This window comes from Anastrepha obliqua, chromosome 4 (genome assembly GCF_027943255.1).
Source record: "Anastrepha obliqua isolate idAnaObli1 chromosome 4, idAnaObli1_1.0, whole genome shotgun sequence".
NCBI classification, from domain to species: Eukaryota; Metazoa; Arthropoda; class Insecta; order Diptera; family Tephritidae; genus Anastrepha; species Anastrepha obliqua.
This window is the reverse complement of record NC_072895.1, coordinates 90414742-90437839: the sequence shown is the minus strand read 5'-3', so window position 1 is coordinate 90437839 and position 23098 is coordinate 90414742. Positions and strand designations below refer to the sequence as shown.

Below are 23098 nucleotides of genomic sequence, written 5' to 3'. Positions count from 1 at the left end.
ACTCGCACCATCGTCGTATGCTTCTAGCTCCAACTTTATATCGGTTACTTAGTTCGTCTTTTCCTTTTCTACTTTCTTTCGTCATGCCATTTCTAATGTACAAAACGTTGTTGTTGGTATAGTGCCATCACTTTTAATGAACGCGGCTTGGCCTGAAGCATAGCGAATTTTAGCTGTATTTGGTTTCAAGAAATAAAAAAAAATCTCAATAATTCAATATTTACTGATATTACGAAAATTCCACATTCCATGAACTCTCCACTTCTCATGACAGAGCATACATACAATTTAACCTCACTTAATTGGCAGCTGCAAGCGAATTTTATGCTTAATTTACGCTGACCAAGCAGTAAACAGCTGCCGAAATGGCTGATTAGGTACCTCGCATGTTTGTAAGCAATTTACGTTATCCAATAATTTACTATTCCGAGATATTCAGTCTCCAGCGACTTATGCAATCTACAAACACACATACACTACTACACGCATACTAACAACCATTTTCACTTTTTTTTACCTCCACAGACACCCTCGAACAGCTAGAAAGCATACGTCATCGCACCAAAGCCAACGCGCAAATGCTCACCTCAACTATAAATGCGCTGCTCGAACGCCTACAAGGCGTTTGGCCTGCACTCGAACCCAGCTATGCCGAATTGCAGAGTTGGTCAAACTCCTACTGGACAGCAGGTTGGGTGGCTGCTCTAGTCATCGTTTGGGTGCTGCTTTTCGGTCTCATGTCCTACTGTTGCTTCCTCTGCGAGTCGAACGTCAAGGCTGGTGTTGTGCTGCTAATGTCCGTACTGATTATCTGTTTGGGCAGTATTGGTATAACCTTCTATGGTGTCCTAACACTGGCCATTGGCGGGAATACGGAAGTTTTTCTTTGTCGTTCGCTATTTGATGAGGTGGCTGCTGGAAATGGCGGCACTATTGGTACTGCTGGTAATTGGGGTAACAGTGCAACGGATGTGACAGATACAGCCACCTATCATTTGCTGGGTAAGTTATTCGATAAACCTGGTTATGTGTACGCGCATGAACCGCAGACGGGCATCATCGGCGAACTGCTACGACCAGAGGGTGTGAATCGTTCCATTGTAAACGTTAGCCTCGCAACGGCGCTCAGGTATGAATAAGCGACAGACACTACTGAATATTGAAAAAATTTGGTGCTACTTTTTTCCGTACTCTAATGAAGCCATATCCGCTTACATAATATATACTTATATAAGTAGTTTTGTAGCGCCAGTGAACAATACTGCCTAGTTACTTCTTAACCTCCTACCCACCTTATTCCATTCCTTCCCTTATATTATCAGGTTTAGTTGTTATGCATACAACGTACACTTATCGCAGCTCGCCCAAACATGGCTCTAACTCGCCATTCGTATTGGTAAAGCTGGGAAAATACTGTTACGCAGCAATGCCATAAATCCAATTAGCTTGATACTGTACGTGCTTCTTTTTTATTCACCGATCTGCTGGCCTCACTCGTTTATATGTATGTAAATGTGTACCTATTCGATGCCAGCGTTCCACTTCGCACAGTAAAACGACGTAAATTTCAGCTCCTTCGTATGGAGGCTATTTTTTAATATTGCTATAAGAACCTGTGAAAGTATACTTATTTATTGATGAACGTAGTCTACTCCTTCTCCACTATGAGGCTCCGTATAACGCTGTAGCGGCTTGCGTAAGCGTTATGTTAATACCTGATTAGGCAAAATGAACTACTCGTAAACTAAGTTAGAAAATTATGTTATTCCCTGTGCACACCTATAGCGCTGCCCAGAAGCAAATTTGTTAAGGCCTCTTTAAGGTGTTACAGAACAGCTCCTAAGTAAATGCAATACACACTTCAACATCACTACACACAGAAAGCTCTCAGTGCTCCTTCACGAGAATTGAGTGGGCAATGGTTTAAGCAGAGAACGCAAGCTACATATAAAAAATAACTCTTTCTATGAGCTGTCCCCGTTTAAGAACATTATGCAGATGATGAGACCCTTCACATCCCAGAGAAGTGCTTCTGCGAATTCTTTTTACTGCTTCTTTTCCCACGGGGTCTTTGAGGAAAACTAGATCGACAAGGAGGAAAGAGGAAAAATATCAGAGAAAGAGATAGGAAAGAATAAAGAATAATAGTTAGTCCTGTGAGAATTTTCCACATTCTTTGGTGAATCTATAAATGCAGGGTTTGATTGAAAAGTAATGAGCCTTATTTTTTTTAAGCAGTTTTATTAAACCTTTTGGCTTATACAACTAACATTCTTCAAAATAGGGCACTTGAGCGTCAATACACCGCTGGTAGCGGTCCTTCCACTGCAGGAAACATTTTTTAAACTCATTTGCCGGAATCGCGTTCAATTCGGCTGTCACAACTTTTTGGATCGCCTCGACGGAGTCGAAACGCCTCCCCTTCAGCTTTCTTTTCAGACGCGGGAACAAGAAGAAGTCCGGAGGGGACAGGTCTAGGCTGTAGGGAGGGTGGGGAAGCACCAGAGCCCCCATCTTTGCCCCCGATTCACATCTTCGTCTGTTTGCGTCGTCGAAGGCCTTCCAGATCGCTGTTCGTCTTCGACGTCCTCCCGGTCTTCCTTGAACGACTTGTGTCACCGTTTTACCTGGGCACTGGACAGAGAGTGGTCCCCGTAAGCCTCCTTGAGTAGCCCAATGGTTTCGGTACTCGTTTTGTTTAGCTTTACACAAAATTTGATCGAGTAACGTTACTCCAAAAGTCGCTGCATTTTCGCCACTGCAAAATCCTAACACACTTTTAAAACACCTTTCACGCGCGGAGCGATATTGACTGAACCGCTGTTGCCAGCGAACTGGGACCGATTTTTAGAGAAAGGGGAAGGTCCAACGATCATTTTCACCCACTTGCCGATTCAGTTGAACGCTTGGCAGACGCTCCGCGCGGAAGGGCTCATTACTTTTCAATCAAACCCTGTATCCTCCAGTTTTAGAGAACGAATATTACTTATTCTCACGACATCGTAACCCAAAACTCGCAGTCTTGCTCTAGCAAAGACAGGACACTCACAGAGCAAGTGCTCAGTGCTATCCGCCTCCTCCAAGCAAGACAGGCACATTGGGTCCTCAATGATTCCAATGGTGGTCATATGCTGGCCCCATGGGTTGTGTCCTGTAATAATACCGACCATCAACCGAACGTCTTTCCTTCTACGTTTTAGTAAAAAGTTTGACACTTTTCTGTTCGGACTTGTCACAAAACACTTTGCAGTTCTGCAGCGTACGAGACCGGGCCATCGCTCTTTATGTAGATTGCCTGCATAATCGCTGATCCAATTCATGATTCGTGTGGAACTGATTCCGATTATAGGCTCTGGCCCTTGTGGGAGAACCGCTGATCCACGGTTGGCCAATTCATCGGCAATTTCGTTTCCTTAAACACTGGGGTGTCCTGGAATCCATATAAGTACAAGCCTGTTCTGTCTTGCAATATAATTAGGCTTCCTCTTTCATTCTTGAACAATCTTTGAGGTTTGCTTCGCGTTCTCCAGGGCCTTCAGTGCAGCCTGACTGTCGCTGTAAGCTCCAATCCATTTTCCGCTCCATCTCCTCTCGATTATCCATTCGGCTATTTTGAGAAGAGCAACATTTTCTGTTTGGAAAACAATTGCCATTTCCCCCACAGAATAATGATACTTATTACTATCCTTTAATGACCATCCGGCTTCAGACCCTTTTTCATTCTTGGACCCATCGGTAAAGAAAATATCGGTCTAATCTCCCTAAATGCATTTTAAAACCCTTAGGCAAAAGTGCGCGTGAGTATAAATATGTATAAGAAATCTACAACTATCAAACACGAACTTTAATTAGTTTAGCTAAACAAATATAGAAAGAACCTTTGTATAACCAAAGCATTGACTTTCTTCTCAACTTAAACTATTTTACCTATCCGACAGAAGTTTTTTATAATAACCTCAAGTCTAAGATGCCTACTTTGGCTGATATATAGCTGATGCAATGAGTTCTTCTGCAACAGATTGCTCTCAATTTGTCTCAAGTCTTGTCGGAGTTTCAAAATGTCTTTAATAGATTCCCATTTTGGAAAAGTTGTATCTCTTTTGCATATCAAATGACGACTTTGCACCTGAACCTACAAATACCGTTAATTCCTTTGTACTTCGTCATTCTATTGTCTTCCCATGCGCCTTCGCTTTCCTTGTCCATTCGTGCCAAAATTGGCCAAGCATCTCAGTTGTTGCAAGGTTTTCGAGTAGAACCCGAGCATCTCCCAATTGCCCACAGCTTCTAATTTTTATTCTTCTCGAAAAATTTTGCAAAAAACAAAAAATTAGCATCTTGCGACCCGTTTATATGGACAGATTTTAATATGGAGTACAGCGAAATGTTCCTGGGTGCTTCGAAGAAAAATAAGTCGCTGGAGTATTTCGAAAATATAACGACCTAGGACAGTAACAAAATCGACACATATCTGTTAAGTACAGAAATCTTTAAAATATTTTGAATGGTTTCAAGTAGAAAACTGAGAGATTTCGAAGATAAATCTGTAATGCTGTGACGTGGCTCATAACGAACTTCAACTTCCCAATAAAAATTGTTTTGGTTGCAAAAAAATTTGCACTTATTTTCTGCAAATAAACTCTTGGAGGCCTTTAAAATAAGAAACCAGAAACTACTGGATAATGTTGTAGAACCCTGCACGGAAAATAGAATGGACTCAGTATAAGAAATAACAGGAAGACCTTCCTTTCCCACATGCACAAATACAATTTATATCTGTAGACCTTTACACCAATTGCTAAGTTAATGTATTTTATTGCCTGCTGAGGAAGAGTAAGTTGGTCTGTACCAACCATTAATTTGGAGTTACAAAACTATAACCTTAATATGTTAAAACCAAAACTTGTTCATGAATTATACTGGCCCTTTCTTTTTTAATATCATTTAAGCGCTCAGTACGCCCCTTATCCAATGAAACTGTACATGCTCAAAATTTCGAAAACGGTTCTAATAGTTGATCTGACTTAATTCGGACCTTCTAAATTCAATGACGTTCCCCGTTTTGCCAGATCGGCTCCAATTTTCGAACTAATGGTACTTGATAAATTGCTCAAATTTGCCTAAGAGAATGGCCGAATATGAAAATTAAATGGTGCGATCTGATAATACAAAACAAAAATATTGTTGGAATAATTTTTTTTTTTATTATTGTATAATCTGGTGGATAAGTTCATGGCAATTTCGGCGATCTGGTGACTGGCATTCAGAGCGTACTTAAATTATGGGAGGGAATACTTTTCGAACCTGTTAAATAATGACAGCAGCGCATGTCACAGAGAATGTGAAGATTCCGATACCCCAATCGTTGACGACGGAACTAACATTCCGCTTTCCGACCACGACGAGATGAGAAAGCCACCGGAGGCAACGGACTGCCGCCTGAATTATTCAAACAGCGCGGCGAGGAGCTGGTAAGGTGCGAGTATCAGTTTCTAGTCAAAATGCGGTCGGATGAAAGCATACCTGCCGACTGGAAATTAGACGCGCTCTGTCCACTCCATAGAAAAGGTGATCCTGCAATCTGTGCCAATTATTGCAGGATTAGCCTGCTAAATATCGCCTATAAGGTTCTAGCGAGCGTACTGTGTGAAAGGTCGAAGCCCATCATCAACCAAAGTGGAAAATCTACAATCGATCAGATATTCACAACACGCCCCAAGTCTCTCTTATTTTAAACTCGGCCAAAATCGCGTAAGCGGGCATTGCGCCAATTAAGAAGAAGAAGAAGATTATTGCATGGCATTTATTTTTTGAGTATGATATCCGGCATATATCCGCCGTAGATAGGGGTTACATTGTCCATTCAATCAATCCAATTTTTGACTATTTTTCCAATAAATCTGGTCGTATGGCATCAATGGTGTCTTGAATATTGCAATAAATCGGTTTTTAAGCGCGTTATATGGCAAATTGCGCCATCTTGTTGAAACCTCCTTCCTCAATTCGAAAGAAATAAGGACCGATGATGCCGCTAGCGTGTAAACCACACGTCTGCCAATCTTTTGCCACGCTCTTGCAGAATCGGTGTGCACACCACTAGGTGCAGTCAATAATATAATTTCCTTAAAATACCTCTGAATCGCGGATTGTAGATGTGGAGACTAGACGAAATGCAAAATTAGCAGGACGTTTTGGCCCATCTACAGCCTCACGCAATCGTCAACATTGACAAAGATGAAACGATGGGACGCCTGGAGACTCACGGCGGTCATAACGGGCTTTTTTGGCCTGTCGGGGAACAAGCAACCAAACTAGGCATCCCCCACAACACATACTGTCACAGTTGTAAACAACCGCAGAAAAAGGAAACAATCTTCCATTTTCTCTGTGAATGTGCTGCCCTATGGAAAGATAGAATGTCAACCCTGGGCAAAGTGCGGTTCGAGAGTCTCGAACAACTGTCTGGCTTAGATGTCAACAACCTAATAAGGTTCCTGATCCGCACAGACTAGATATAGGCAAGCTGTAAATAACCACTTTAACCAACCTGCCATTCTCAGCTCTAAACCATAGTCATCGGCATCGGCAGTGCTATAAAGCAACTAAAACAACACACGGTTCTTTTTCGTTCTCGTCTAATTTCAGATATTAAAAAAATATTACCAGGCGTAAACTTCAGATCTGAAATAATCAAACAAATAATCAACAAAAAAGTCAAAATTTAAGCAAATTTTCAAGTACCATTATTTCGAAAACTGGAGCAAGGCTGATAAAACGGATGACGCCGTTGAATTTGGAAGGCCCGAATTAAGTCGGATCAACTATTAGCACCTGTGCCCAAGAAAAACATAGTTGAAAATCCGAGCACAGTTTAGAAGTAGTATGTGAACATGCATAAACAAAACATTCCACGTAGCCCCTTAATAACTTTAAGAGCTTCAATTGAAGTGTCCGACTACTTCTGGGCTTATGCGAAGCTCAATTGTCCCCTCTGCACGTTTTTCGTCAATAAATATTCACTTTTACCCTACTCCACCGCATAACCGCTGTTTAACCAGCCGCACAACACTCAAACCAAACTAGTGTACCCAGCCCTTGCTCAACACCCCATCCTCTGAATTGAAAAACTATGTACTCGATCATACAAGAGCAACAAAACGTTATACTATCAAATTTCTTTACCACTTATTGTCTATCTACGACCCTCCAATCACCTCCTTACGTCTCGCTTTACGACGGCAATACTCGAAATAATCTTTAAATCAACACGCCTCTATAACACACGCACTCACACAAACTCATCTTGGCCTTTCAATGCTGAGCCTAACACCATTCATTGGCTGTTTAACCTCAAATCACGTTCTTCATGGCAACGCATTCTTTTTGTGTAATGTGTGTTCGTCCTTCGGCGTTGTGGATGTGTGTGTGTTGTTAATTTATATGTGTGGCTACAATATATACACCCATACCCACACACACGCGCACAAAACCAACACTCGGGAGCAGAGGTTGTGAACAAAACCAAGCATCGTACAATGTCTTCCAACTGGATGCATTCGTTAATACCACACAAATTGCCGATTTAAAGCAATTCCCAAAAGTGACCACAGCTATTGATGCAATCACCGTATCCGAACGTACTATGCTCTCGCTGACGCAGACCATACAGAATATACTGGAGAATATGCTACACACTTCATCCTTCAATCTGACCACATACCGGGTGAGCATTGGTGCACCGACGCCCGAGAAGGATTTGGCTACGTTCATCGATCAAATGCAAAGGGTGGCACTGCAGGTAAGCAAAGTGGGCGGATGGAACTCCGGGCAATTCCGAGTATTCCGAGTGCATATTTGTACTGCATAGATTTTTTAATGCAATTCGAAAAGATTTAGGGAGTAGATGAACGTATTTACCGAAAAGTTCAAGCAATAAAAGTAGTTAGCTGTTGTATGTAGTTAATTAAGCTAACGAATAATTGAGTTTGGCTCTAAAGTGAGAGGGAGATGAAGAAGTGATCAAATTCGCCTTAACCCAATTTCTTGTAATCTATTATATAAATGTGATGACGTATGAGTTAAAGGAAAAAAAATTGGAATACATAACCTGGCGGCTGTAGTGTTTACTTTTTTTTTTTTTTTTTTTTTTTGAACTCGGTCCCACAACATAATAAAAGTGTTACACACATAAATACATACTTATAGAAATTATACGATATAAACTTTTTCGCAATCAGCTAATGTAAGAATTATCTAATGCAAGAATACGAAATGTAGACATTGCAGCACATAAAAGGGGCTTCAATTGGGACATAACAATTTTTAATCTATATGAAAGCGAGAATAAATGAGATACCGAGCTAAGATCCCTGCGCACCCATAATTAGCGCGTACATCCTTCTTGAGTATTTAGCTGAGCTCCTCCTCCATTTTGTGATGTGTGTCTTTATGTTGGGACTGGAGGGACTTACAGTTTTACACCGCCTCCGAACAGCGGATGGTTTTTTATGAGGAGATTTGGCAAAAATACACTCGGCCGCCTGCCATTACCAGCCGTTAGGCAACCACCATTAGAATAAATGTTATTGTGTTTCAAACACACAGTGTGCTTCGAACCCGGGCCCTATCAAATAGTAGCTACTCTTAAACCCTTTCGCATTCAGCGATCGACAGCGAGGTACCCATATACGTATAGAGTTCGTGCCGCTCAAACGGCGGTCACGAGCACGCGGTTAACAATGGCTTATTTGAAACCAAATTCTTATCACATTTCCACACATACAGGCCCAAATTATTATTTTTGAGTGCTTCTCGCGCTGTTGGCTGTCTAGCGTAAATCAATGATTAAATAGAACTCCACAAAAAAACTCACTTACTTACTCATGTGGCGCTACAACCGCGTGTCGGTTCGGCCGAATCCAAAATGGCGCGCCAGCTGTTTCTGTCCTGCGCTCATTGGTGCCAGTTGGAAATCTCGAGTGAAGACAGGTCCTGCAGCACTTGACCTTTACAACGGATATGTGGTCTTCCTCTTCCACGTCTTCCTTTTTGGGGTACCGTATGGTAAATTCGCCTTGCTGGAGCATCTTCTTTCATACGCGTGTCATGGCTAAGCCAAAGTAGCCGCCGTATTTTTACACGCTTAACTATGTCCATGTCCCTATATAGCTCATACAACTCGCTGTTTCACCGTACGCGGTACTTCTGACTAACGCGGAGGGGGCCAAAGATCTTACGTAGAATTTTTCTTTCGAAGGCTCATAAAACTTTTTCTTCCGCTGTTGACATCGTCCATGTTTCTGCGCCATATATTAGGACGGGAGTGATGAGCGTTTTGTAGAGTGTCAGTTTAGTCCTTCGAGAGAGAGCTCTATTTGTCAATTGCCTACTGAGTCCAAAGTAACATCTGTCGGCAAGAGTTATTCTCCGTTTGATCTCCAGGCTGACGTCATTTCTGTTGTTAATACTGGTCCCAAGATAGACAAAGACGTTCACAACTTCGAATTGTTGGTTTTCAACACTGACATATTGTCCCAGACGCGAAGACTCCCTGTGTGTTGACAGCAGGTTCTTTGTTTTACCCCCAATCACCGCAAGACCCACATTGCTTGCCCCTCTCTTTAAACTGGAGTATGCCAAGCATACAAAGCGCCAAAGATAGTACCAGTGCGGTTCAGCCCGGCAGCGCGAAAGATTTTTTCCAGCAAGAGGTTGAAAAAGTCACAAGATAGAGAGTCACCTTGTATGAAACCTCACTTGGTATCGAACATCTGGGAGAGGTTACTTCCAACTCTGACTACGCTTGTGGTAGCGCGCATCGACATCTTGCACCAGCCATATTAGTTTTGTGGGTATACCAAACTCAGATATAGCGGCATAGAGGTGATTTCTATCCGTGCTTTGAAATCGACGAAGAGGTGGTACATGTCAAGTTGTTTTAACGTCACCGACGTTAAATCTCACGAGCCAGGCGATCGTTCAAGCGGACTGTTTTTCGAGATTACATGATTCGCCCTCAATATATCCGTTGTTTGACTAGCTGTCTGGCATGTGGCTCCTTCTTGACCGTACAAAAAAGAGTACACCAATAAGGTCCATTAGCGCATTCCGTTCACCATAACACGACAATCTTTTCATCACATTGGAAATACAGAACAATTACACATTCAGCATCAAATCAACTCAACACGGTAACGTTTCATGGATGCGATGGACTATTTTAGAGCAAATGTGGGCGCTGTGTTATCTGCTCATTGACTAAGCGATTCCGCCAAAAATGAGCCACATAGCTGAAGATTAAATTTAGTTCACTTCAGTGTTTTCTTGGAACTTTCGCAGAACCCATTCACAGATTTTTCGGCGCTGCAAATAATCAAAATGTCCTTTACTTCTTGAGTTACTTTGATTTGATTTCGTAAAGGTATAAACCAAATTAATTCGCTAAATTCGCCACAAAATGGACTGAGAAACGTTAAATTCCTGTCAATGGCCCGAAACTGGCTTATTGACTCAGTGAAACACTTGCCGCTACGAGGCTAAAAAAATGTAGCAGCACTACTGCCATTTTACTTCATCGCTTGCGGCATGTAAAAATATGGAACCGAAATCCTACTCGATTGGTGGCATTCGGTAAACTCCGAGGGGAATTAAAGTCCTAACTATGAATTTCGCGCTGAGGTATTCTCTAACTCATGTAAATAACACCAGCATCATGAGCATCATTAGTAATTCTTCAACTTACCTCAAAAAATTTCTCTAATGCTGAAATCTGCTACTGCCATATGATACAATGTACTTATATATGTAGTAGTGAGTAATTCGAGTAATTCCAAGCTGATCCGACATTGAGAAGCGAAAATTTTTTTTTCCGCGGCTTTGTCCGAGGATCTCTTCCTCATATATAGAATGCATACTTTTCAAGTGGCTTCGATCTTCCTTTCATTGTGGTGTTGAAGCAAATAAACCAGCTATATAAAGGGTGATCAATTTAGAAGTATCAGATTTTAAATTGAAACAAAACAACGAAAATTCAAACTGATTGGCCATTCTTTATTATTTTTGTGTAGAACCATTCATGAGACTTAATTTTAAAAATAGTCCCTTTCAAGTGTTGGCCGTAACTCGGCCATCCGTAAACACTAGTCTTGAAGGACTCGCTGGAGGGCTTCGGTCGGTATCTCGTGAATAACTTTAGTAATGTTGGTTTCCAATTCCTCAATCGATCCACAAAGCATTTAGACTTTACATGTCTCCACAAATAAAAGTCCAAAGGTGTGATATCACACGATATGGATGGCCAATCTACTGGTACGAGACAAAAGATAAAGTGCTCACTGAAACGACGAGGCAGTAAATCCATTTTTTATGGGCTGTATTGCAAGTGGCGCGGTCTTGTTGGAACCTTGGAACCAAATATTGTAGAGATAACGGATCTCAATTTCCGGCATCAAAAAGTTGTTTATCATGGCACGATAGCGTTCGCCATTCACTGTTACATTGGTGCCAGCCTCGTCTTTGAAGAAATATGGGCCGATGATTCCTTCAGCCCATAGGCCGCGTGCATGCGATGAACACTTTTCACAGAGCGTCGATTTTCGTAATACAATTGTAAGATTTGTAAACGTTTTAAAGGCGCAAGACTTTCCATGATGAAATATCAATGAATACTGAAAAAAGTAATGTATTTGATTTGACAGTAGTAACGCGTGATCTGTCAAAAAGCCCCTATTGAAGAAGTACCTCCAATTTGATCATCTAAGTTGAAGTTTGATACCGATTACCTAAGGCGCTCGTCCACTGAACTGAATGACAGTACTTGGCGATGAAGCCTTTCTATCACCACAAATAATAAATTGAAAACGCGTTTTCTTTAGAGCATAAAATGAAAGTTCCAATGGGTTATTTCTTCTTATCCATCTCGTCACTCTTGAGGAGGTGATGTCTGCCTTAAAGTTGGAATAGTCTTAAAGGAGGATCCTTCATTAAAGATTCGGCAAGTTTAGGTGACGGGACTCAAATCACAATTATTTAATACTTTTTTATGGTATTCTAAGTGACCCAACTTAAGGTTCATCTCTGTAGAATCGCACATTACATAGCGAGCAACTCGTCCCAAAGCAAACACCTACTACAGCCTCAATTAGTAAAAGGTAGACTGCAAACTTGAGTGAGCCTTTGAAACGAAGAGCGCTGAAATAAATATTACTAAAAGCCTCAGCATTAACCCCACGAGCTCGTGAGTTTTGAAAAGCTTAAATAAAGTTTTTCTAATATAAGTTCACTCGTCGTCTTTTAGACTAAAACATTTAATAATATCAAGTTGTCATTGGTACTGTCTCTATCAAAAATATGTAAAAATTTCTTTGGAAAAAGTCTTGAACTAACTTTATGCAGAGCCCATAGGTCACCAATTTATATACTACTGCATCCGTCGTACACTCATTTCACTATTCTCCCAGATTCAAGATGTAGCCACTTCGTCGCGCATGACCACGCTCGGCAGTCGTTCGAAACGTTTACAGGCATCCATTCTACAGCCACTCGAACAGCTACAAAATGAAATACTCTACCATCTAACCGCTTTAGAATTGCAACGAGATCCCTGGGCCAAGCAGGTAAATCAGACACTCAATCACTTACGCAACGTGCAGGGTTATCTCGAGAAGACAGCGGGCGAAATTTGTAGCAATCAAACACGCGTCTATACGGAAAGGTCTGTGCAACATTGTAGCCTGTGTATAATAATTTTTAATCGAAACATGGATTCAATTGCAGATTGAAAGCCTACCTGACAAACAGCAAAGCCACAATGTCCTCGCAACTAGGCGACACCACTGCCAAATGCCGTCCATTCTTCGACATCTTCGACGCGAATCGTATTTTCCTCTGTCGAAACATTGTGGACTATATAAACGCGCTATGGTTCTTCATCTTCATTACGCTATTGCTCTGGTCGATTGGTACACCCATTGGACTTAATCTCATCACCATACAGCGTCGCTTGAATCGTTTGCGTCGTGCGCAAGTACGCGCTGCGGAGCGCTCGGACAGCCGCAGTCGGCGCAGAGAACGTACCACCAGTTCGGCTGCACGTGAGCAGCGTAGTACCAGTGGCGCTAGTCGACCGCCACTGTGAGTCTTCTTGAAAAAAAAGAGTTTAGTAAAAGGAATACTGTAAATCTTTTGTGCATATCTTCTTACAGCCGTCGCACAGCCACTGAGGAGACGTTGGACATAGCCACTGAAGAGTCACCACCACCGAGACGAGAGCAACGTGATATGCGCAGCCGCGATCGTGAGCGCGAAATAAGCAGACCACGTGATAGTGCAGCGACTAGCACACCTGCCCGTAGTCGGCAATTGTGAGTAATGATCTTATGCATTTGAATTGAATAAGAACCTCTATTGATCAATTATCCGTGAATGAAATTGTGTCAATGTCTGGAACCTCCCATATTTTTAGAGTTTTTATTACATTTAAAGAAAAGAAAGAGGCCAGTCTACAATCCAAACATACCGCTCCGTGCGCTAAGACCCTTTACTGGTCTGCGGCTTGGCCATTCAATTATAACCCATGAGGCCAATCTACGATCCAAACATACCGCTCCGTGCGCTAATACCCTTAACTCGTCTGCGGCTTGGGCATACAATTATAACACATGCCCACCCATCTATTAAAACGATCCTTTAGCAACACTTGTCCGTTCTGGGCGGAAACTGCAACGCCTAGACACATCCTATCTGCCCATCAATAGGGACACATCGACAAGAGATTTAGGAATACGTCAATCCCAATGAGATGCTAAGAAATCCCACCGTTTTTGTAAGAGATTGATCTGCTCAGACGAATTCGACACAATCGCTTAAAGCAATTCATAAATTTCTTCACATAAGTTGCAAAGCACAGTCGAAGGCCTCCACCGCCAGCGCTGCGAGTTGTATTGTATTTGTAGAATATTTCATTTATTGTATAAATAGATTTAAATAAATAATTAAATAATTCATTTTAGGCGCCGCACAGGCACAGATGCTGAAGATAACTGGGGTTCGTCTAGCGCAAGTCGAGCCACTTCCATGGAACGTGAAGCCAGTCAGCCTAGAATGTACACGGGGAGCAGTAGTGCACAGCAGCAACAACAACAACAACAGCGAGGAGCTAAGACGAGGCCCCAACTGTGAGTATGAATTTAGAAATGTAATGGAGACTAACCTTAGAATGGGAATACCGATAGCCTATGGGCAAATAGTCCAGTAGTTCATTACTATTCGCCTAAAAAGCAGCATATCCAGTGAGAGCCTATCAGTGAGTTCTCATTTCTCCGTTCATCAAGCGCTGCCCAAAGCAAACCCAAAAATATGCAGGTGTCCAACTTGCGAAAACAGGAAGCCTAGCGGGTATTATTTACCCGAACTTGATTCCACAGTCAAACACTTGATGGAAGAATTATGGAACGTAATGTCTTTTACCACCAACAAACAAGACACTGTATGCCAAGACAGTCATAAGGGTGATAATTAGATCTTCCACTATTTCCTGTTTTTTTTTTATTACTCTAGGATAGATAGTATAGAATACGAAAGATGGCGGTATCCGCTATCCTACTCTCAGTAAATTCGACATTAGTAGATATTTTGCTGATACCCTATGATCAAAAAGTACCGGGCTGACCGGGAAGACCGTTTCTTCGATTTCCAAGGCGTAGTGCACCATTAGTACCTTTCCATCGGGCCAGGTAGTCAATAAATAATATTATTTATCCGTTCTGAAGCGTTTGATAGATGTTGCACGTTGCAAATGACCGGAAATGTGGGCAAACAATTCTTGGATTTTGCATGATGATAACGCGCCATTGCACCGAGCCCAAATTGTGCTGTGACCAAACACCAAGTAAATACCATTGTGCAAGCACCGTATTCACCTGATATGGCTCCGTGCGACTTCTTTTTGTTTCCCAAGCTGAAGTTACCACTTTGTGAAAGGAGACTTCAGTCGATAGAGGAGATCAAAGGTAATACGACGAATGAACTGGAGGCCATCCCTTCGTCGGCCTACCAGGGGTGCATGGAGGACTGGGTTAAACGTTGGCACATGTGTGTTGCTTCAGACGGGTCATATTTTGAAGGAGATAAAATAAATTTGCCTGAAATTTAACTCTGTTTTGTTTTATTTAAACAGTCCCGGTACTTTCCGATCATAGGGTATATTAATTGAATATTTGTATTCATTTTATTGTTGTATTATTTTTCATTTTAATTGTTATTCTTGAGCGAATTTTCGCAATACCATTCTCCTTCTTGTCTATTAAATTGTTACGTCACAGCTTTCTCTACTCTCTCACGGATGTCGAGATCTTATAATTTATCATTCTCGAGGTCCTTCTAGTATAATCTAACTACGTCACAGCCAGGAATACTCTCACAGATGTCGTGATTTGTAATTTATCATTCTCGATTCCTTCTAGTATAAGCTAATTGTCTCTTTCTCTCTCCCTTCCTCTCTCTCTCGATACATTTGTGCTCTTCATGCACAGTCGCAAACAAGGCACAGAAGAATTTGATTTGGAAGCAGAGGACAATTGGCAACCAGCGCCGACAGCCAGCAGTAGTGTCGCTACACGTTCCGAGTCACGCGCTGGCGTACGACGCGAGCAGCGAGAGCAACCGGCGTACACACACAGTACCGGACGCAATAAACCGAAATTGTAAGTCGGTGAACTAAGTTGAACGTAAATTGGCAAAATATGTATCAGAAAAAATGATTGGACTACTTAAAAATAATAAAAATAACGGCTCATAAACATAATAGAAATAAAGTGCACTTGAGAATTGAGTGAAGACATAACTAAAGTCGACCTTATTTTCTCTATGATTATAAGCCAATTTATTTTAATTACCAACCACTAACTACTTACAACCTCTCTCGCTCTCCGAACGTGTAAGACGTCGCTCCGACCGTGAGAAATATGAACGCTCCTCTCGTCGCTCCATGACGCCCGTCTTGCAGGCCCATCCCGATGCACAGCAAGCCAGACCAATGCCACGTACACCGACGCGTCTGCGCCATCGCGTGACATTGACAACTCGCGCCGTCGCCAATTTAATGCGTGCCGGTAATTCGCGCCATAAGAGGCTGTGAGTAGCTGTTGTTGGTAATTTTAAAACTGCACGAAACAAGCAAACATGTTAGCCAGAAACAAACCTGTCAGCCTAAGAATGTCCAAATATATCAATTCCAAGTATATAATCGTATTTCTTATTTAGTAAAAAACTATTGGAGGACTACATGGAAAGAATGGTGGAAGCCACAAGCTCATCGAAATTACATTCTTAACCTTGTCGGTAGAAGAATATTATTATTTACGAGTATATGTACATGCATTTATTCTAGTGACTATTCGATTATGGCAAAAAAATTAGTGTTCCTGTTAATATTCACTAGAAAAAATAAGCCATACAACTTTCAGTTTTCTCAAAATTATTTCAAATGGACTTGTGCCATTCTTCTCCCGTGGTCTTCACTTGCGAACCTGCCCACCTTTGTCAATGCAATTTTTTACACACACACAGCACCGACAACACATCTCTCTCTCTCTCTCTCTCTTTCTACCTGCCCGCTGTTGACTCCCTTGATCGCTAAACAATTAGTGGGTTGCTATGAATTTTGTTAATAATTCTTTTTCTCAACGTTTTTTTATAGCCAACGCAGCGGTACCGAAGATTTTGAGATCGAAGAGAGCGAGACTTATGGTGCGCCGGCGCAAGACTCTGCCGCTGTGGCTGCGTAAGTATTAATTTTAGTTCATTTCTGACATTTACTAGAGATAAAATTTAAGAGTTTGACCTTCAGTTGACACATCCTCTTTACTTCAAATGTACTTTGGTGAAAGTTCCGGAGGTGAGTTTTAGGGTCAAGTTTTCGGTAAAAGCGAATTACGAATATTTCGGAGCTTTAAAGCAGTAGAGCACGAGTTTAACTCCCTCGTCTTATGGTAATAGTAATGAATGAATGTATCAATCAAAGCGGAGGCTTGCACTTCGACCTCAAGATCTTTTGAGTGCTCTACTTAGCACGATACCTCATCCAAGCCCAATTCCCTCAATAAAACTAGGAAGGAGCTCAGCTGGGTTGAGCTTAAGTGCCTCTTTTCTAACCATATCAGGCTAAGAAGTCTTCTGCTCCTCCTCGTTGTGGCACCGCGTTCAAAAAGCACGCGTATTGGAATTGCTAGAAATTGGTCGCCGACCTGTAAGAATGTGAATGCATTAATTCTCAGTTTGTTCTTAGGGAGGCTTTTAAAATGTTTAAATCTCTTTTGCTCATACCCTTCCAATAAAGACTTAGACTGGCATAGCCCATTAATTTGGTACCAGCTTGCATTTCGTAGCCTAAGATCTTCGCTTCTAAGCACTTCCTTGATGGTATGTTGGGCTCATGTCGAGACTGCAACCTCACTAGCCAATGCATCCACTGCTTCGTCGCCTGGGACCTGGAACCTATGTCAGCCGGATACGGATTATGCGCTCCTAAAAGGCTTTCTCTATGTATCATATTTCGTTCAAGGACCAGTAAGGACTCCACCTCAACGGATGACAAGTCTTTGAGTATAGCCTGACTGCCGTTCATTATATATTAGCATTTCGCTCTTCCCGGAGTTTCTTGCTAACTCTTCCAACATTGCTCTCACAATTCCTCAAGCGACTAATATTCAAGTCTTACAGCTTTTAAAGCGTAGTTAAAATATAAGGTTGGCCAAAAAGTCTTGCGGTATTTCCGCAAGCTTGTCTTTGCAAGCGCGTAGTTCTAGTTGTATTAGTCGCATCGGTTCAAGCTAGAGCTTTTTGGAAAGCTCTTTTCACGTACTAACACGTGTTTGATTAATTGTTGTTTGCTTTTAGTCGTTCGTGAGTTATAGCGTCGGAAAAATGAAGCAAAATAAAGAGAAAATACGGCATATTTTACAGTACTACTACGATAAAGGCAAAAATGCATCTCATGCTGCCAATAAAATGTGTGCAGTTTATGGACCCGATACAGTTTCCATTTCCACCGCACAACAATGGTTTCAACGTTTTCGTTCTGGTGCAGAGGTGATCGAAGATGCGCCACGGTCCGGAAGGCCTGTCGTCGAAAATTGCGATAAAATCGCTGAATTGATCGAAAGAGACCGGCATAGTAGCAGCCGTAGCATCGGCCAAGAGCTGGGCATGAGTCATCAAACCGTTATAAGCCATTTGAAGAAGCTTGGATTCAAAAAGAAGCTCGATGTATGGGTGCCACACGACTTGACGCAAAAAAACATTTTTGCCCGTATGGATGCATGCGAATCGCTTCTGAATCGCAACAAAATCGACCCGTTTTTGAAGCGGATGGTGACTGCGAGGAAAAGTGGGTCACTTACGACAACGTGAAGCGCAAACGGTCGTGGTCGAAAAGCGGTGAAGCTGCCCAGACGGTGGCCAAGCCTGGATTGACGGCCAGGAAGGTTCTTCTGTGTGTTTGGTGGGATTGGCAGGGAATCATCCACTATGAGCTGCTCCCCTATGGCCAAACGCTCAATTCGGACCTGTACTGCCAACAACTGGACCGCTTGAATGCAGCACTCATGCAGAAGAGGCCATCTTTGATCAACAGAGGCCGAATTGTCTTCCATCAGGACACCGCCAGGCCACACACATCTTTGGTGACGCGCCAGAAGCTCCGGGAGCTCGGATGGGAGGTTCTTTTGCATCCACCGTATAGTCCGGATCTCGCACCAAGTGATTACCACCTATTTCTGTCCATGGCGAACGAGCTTGGTAGTCGGAAGCTGTCCACAAGAGAGTCCTGTGAAAATTGGCTCTCCGAGTTTTTTGACAATAGGGAAGCGAGCTTCTATAAGAGGGGCATTATGAAGTTGGCATCTCGTTGGGAACTCGTCATCGAACAAAACGGCGCATATTTGACTTAAATCGCATTATTATAACCAATTTTATGAACAATTGAAAATTCAATAAAAATACCGCAAGACTTTTTTGACAACCTTATATGTCTGCATTTTTGTTTTGTGCGCGCAAACGTTAGTGAGCGCAGAGTTGTGATAGACGCTTAGAAATTATCCAAAATACTTGGATCACTTGACGTGGAATTCCTCTGTTCTGTATTTCAACGAGGGAGTTCAGTTGACAGTGAAACCCGAAACCAGAAATTCGAGCTTGCGGAATAAAGAAGAAACTAAGCGAACATTAACAAAGAGCATCTCTCACGAATCATGACGATTCGTTATCGACTGCATCTTGGCCTCTCACACTAGTTTATGGTGAAAATATTTGTGGCCAACGTCAGAGCGTTAACCGGTTATCAGCGAATTTGAACGAATCAGCTGATTGGCTGACGTCACGAGTGACATGACAGCTGCCGACCGGTGTGGCCAATGTCAGAGCGTTAACCGGTTATCAGCGAATTTGAAAGAATCAGCTGATTGTCTGACGTCACGAGTGACATGACAGCTGCCGATGACGTGGCATCCAACTTTGCTCTCACATTTTTGTCTTTCAGCCTAGCGAATGGCCAAATCTGATAATCTACATATAATCCTTGCCACTACGTCATAATATTTCAATAGGATATGCACCACTGTTTTCTAAAAACTCTCTAATTTACTACATATTTTTATGTGTTATTCATATTTAACATATTTTAAATGTGAAAATTTTAATTCACCTTCTTCTCATGACTCTTTCAGCGCGCGTCGTACACCGCCACGCACCGCTCCGCCACCACCACCACCACCCGGCATGATGAACAGGTTCAGGCCACGTTATTAAAGCAAATAAAATAAACTGAAACTAAATTAAACTTTTCTAAATATTTACACACTCATCTCTTTACCACATTCTATATTACATACATTGCCGCACGCCGCCAAAATGCTGTTCTCGCGCCAACAATAACTAAAACGAAAACAAAAACAAAAAAACATTCTCAATGAACTTTGAATTTTCCCCTTCTAACATCTCCTCTTCTAATAATCTTTCGCTCGTCTCCTTCAGGTACGGCAGCGTGCGCAGTGTTCGCTGGACTGCCGAAGAAGATATGGTATTCGAGGATGTTGATTCACCAAATCCAATCTATATGAATCATCAGCATTTGCGTTAAAGTTGGCGGCCCGGATTTCCGATCTGCTCCCCATTACAATTTATTTGCCGTCACTGTATGCACGATAATGCGTTCATTTTTAGTTCGCGCGTTTAATCGACGATTTTTTTCTATACAAACATGAATACATTTCGTAAACAAGTTTTTCGATTCAATTTTATAGTCATAAGAAAGAAATATTAAATATTTAGTAATAGGAAAAAATGGATTAAGTAAATTCGTAAAACTTTTAGAGCAAGTCGAAGTACAGATATGCAATAAATTGATTCCACTAAACGCCTAGGCTTTTAAATTTCAGATGAAATGTTTTTCCAATTCTTATAAATATTTTTTTGAATGGTTCACAGTTTCGGGATAAGTACGGGCAAGTAGCAAAAGTACGGACAGTAGCAAAAAAAATATTAGAAGTTTAAATTTTTATGTAGGATACATCGTATTCAATGAAGCTGAAAGTTAGTGAACATTTATACCACCCATAACGAAACCCAAAAGAACTGTATACAGGAAAAATTTTATAAAATTCGTTAAAATATTTCTTTTTATGGTAAGATACTCTTTTTGAGGCCGAAGAATTCATTTCTGATGTTTATTTTTACCTACCCAACAAACCCTATCGCCTTGCATTTTTCCAATTTTTTTAAGTTTGAAGTATTCTTTGTTCTTTTGACAGTGCCTCTTGCGTTTTTAAACACAAGTTTGAATGAATTGCTTATTAAGCTAATACCTATTTTTTGTGGGCACGCTGAGACTTTAACAATTTTACTGAAGGCTTTAATATTAGCTTGCGTTTTTAGTTTAAATAAATATTATGCATTTAGACATGTACCGGAAAAATTATAATTGATTAAGATATAATAAAATATTACAAAAAACGACCTACAAGTTTTATTTGGGTAATAATAAAAAAAGGTAAATTTTGGAATAAAATCAATTGGAGCAATTGAGCAGTTTTCGGAAATACTTTTAAAAGGTCCATTTTTTTCGAAATTTGGAATTTCAAAAAATTTGGAATTTTTAGTTGAAGTGGTTACGAGAACATTTTTATATCCTTGTTTTACATATTTCGAAACTATCAAAATATTCATCACCAACTATATTTAGAGACTATAAGACTTCGTAAATTTAGGAACCAGCATTAACACCGATAACAATGTCAGCCTTGAAATCCAACGTGGAATCTCTGTTGCCAACAAATGCTACTTTGGACTAAGTAGGCCACTGAGAAGTAAAGTCCTCTCCCGACGAACAAAACGAATACTCTACAAGGCTCTCATCATGCCCGTCCTAACGTATGGCGCAGAAGCTTGGACGATGACTACATCTGATAAAGCGACGCTTGGAGTGTTCGAGAGAAAGATTCTGCGTAAGATTTTTTGGCCTTTGCACGTTGGCAACGGCGAATATCGCAGACGATGGAACGATGAGCTGTATGAGCTTTACGACGGCATAGACATAGCGCAGCGAATAAAGATCCAGCGGCTACGTTGGTTGGGTCATGTCGTCCGAACGGATACAAAAGCTCCGGCTTTGAAAGAATTCAATGCGGCACCAGCTGGTGGTAGCAGAGGAAGAGGTGGTAGTAGAGGAGAAGGCCTCCTCTGCGCTGGAAAGATCAGGTGGAGAAGGACTTGGCTTTACTTGGTGTGTCCAACTGGCGCCGGTTAGCACGAGAAAGAAACGACTGGCGCGCTTTGTTAAACTCAGCCAAAATCGCGTAAGCGGTTATTCCGCCAATTAAGAAGAAGAATAACTATATTCATATTCAATACCATTGTCCAGCTTGCGCATATAACGATACCCGCTACTCGATTCTCGATGAATTTGGCAGAATCTGTTATTGAAAATACGTAATTTTAGAGATTTATGTATTTACATATTTTTATTTACAAACAACTGTTTTCTTTCTATTATATTTTCAATCTTCAGTTTTTATTGTTTACATTAAACTCAAAAACTTTCTCTTTCATCTCTCACTCAAAACACGATGTACAGAACGCAGAGGTGTGGTCAACATGAGATCCTTAACTGGCTCTCAGCGAGTTTGAAGGAATCAGCTGATTTGCTGATGCAACAGGGGATGTGATAACGGTTTGTTTACGACAGAGGTCGGCAAAAACTGAGATTGAATGGAAATATTAACATTCGTAAATACAATACATTTCTATTTTTTCTTTATTTCTTTACAGATTGGGATTAAAGTTTAGTATAGGATAGTAAAATTTAATTTAGTCTTTCTGGAAAAATTTTCCGAAGTAATCTTGGCTAGATTTATGTTGCGAAAAACATCTTCAAAGTTATTCGAGTCCTTAAAAATATTGAATTCTGTTTTGATATTAAAACTTTAGGAATGGCAATACTAATCGCGTTGTCAATTTGCATTTTTGTATTTCTTAAGTATGCGCCCAATAATGAAACACAGTAAAATAATAATGAAAATGGTTTTGTTGTTTTTCAAAATATTCTCCTTAGAAGTCAATATACTTGTGTTTTCCCTTGAACCAATTTTTAAAGTACTTTTGCCACTCAAAAATGCATACCTCCAAAACGAGCAATTTAAATGGTTCTACTGCTTCTTTAGACGTTAAAAAACGTTTTCCTCGCATTTTAATTTTGCTGTTCGGGAATAAAAATAAATCATTAGATGCCAAATCAGGGCTGTAAGGCGTTTAATTCGATCTTGCTAGTGCTCAAATACTCTCTTGTATGAGTCGATACGTAAGAGTTCGCATTGCCTTGGTGAAGGATGATTCGTCTTCGGCGGTTGGTTTTCCTTAATTCTCCGAAAGCTTGTAAACAAATGGTCGCTCACCACTTGGAATTGACTATTTTATGTTTCCCAAGTGGTGCAGTTGCAAGATGGCAAATGGGCCGAAAAAAACAGGCGAACATTTGTTGTGAGATGCTTCTTCTGCAAACAACTTTTTTTGGATTAAACTTAAAAACTTGGAGTTTTGCTTCCGGCGC

The 23098-nt window shown here is 41.2% G+C and overlaps 1 protein-coding gene across 3 annotated transcripts in view; it reads left to right on the top strand.

The window, feature by feature from the left end:
• The window catches only part of LOC129245260 (prominin-2), a 59937-nt gene extending 38978 nt beyond the window's left edge, over nt 1-20959 (top strand). For 2 of the 3 annotated variants that reach the window (XM_054883326.1, XM_054883327.1), the window contains 11 exons: nt 526-1129; nt 7507-7798; nt 12459-12712; nt 12775-13131; nt 13203-13361; nt 14010-14174; nt 15531-15701; nt 15940-16131; nt 16697-16780; nt 19722-19784; nt 20029-20959. In XM_054883326.1, the coding sequence (XP_054739301.1) occupies nt 526-1129; nt 7507-7798; nt 12459-12712; nt 12775-13131; nt 13203-13361; nt 14010-14174; nt 15531-15701; nt 15940-16131; nt 16697-16780; nt 19722-19784; nt 20029-20134 (2447 nt within the window). In that variant the 3' untranslated portion in view covers nt 20135-20959. The remainder of the gene's footprint in view (nt 1-525; nt 1130-7506; nt 7799-12458; nt 12713-12774; nt 13132-13202; nt 13362-14009; nt 14175-15530; nt 15702-15939; nt 16132-16696; nt 16781-19721; nt 19785-20028) is intronic. The other variant, XM_054883329.1, reaches the window with a different exon arrangement.
• Nucleotides 20960-23098: the final 2139 nt, after the last annotated feature.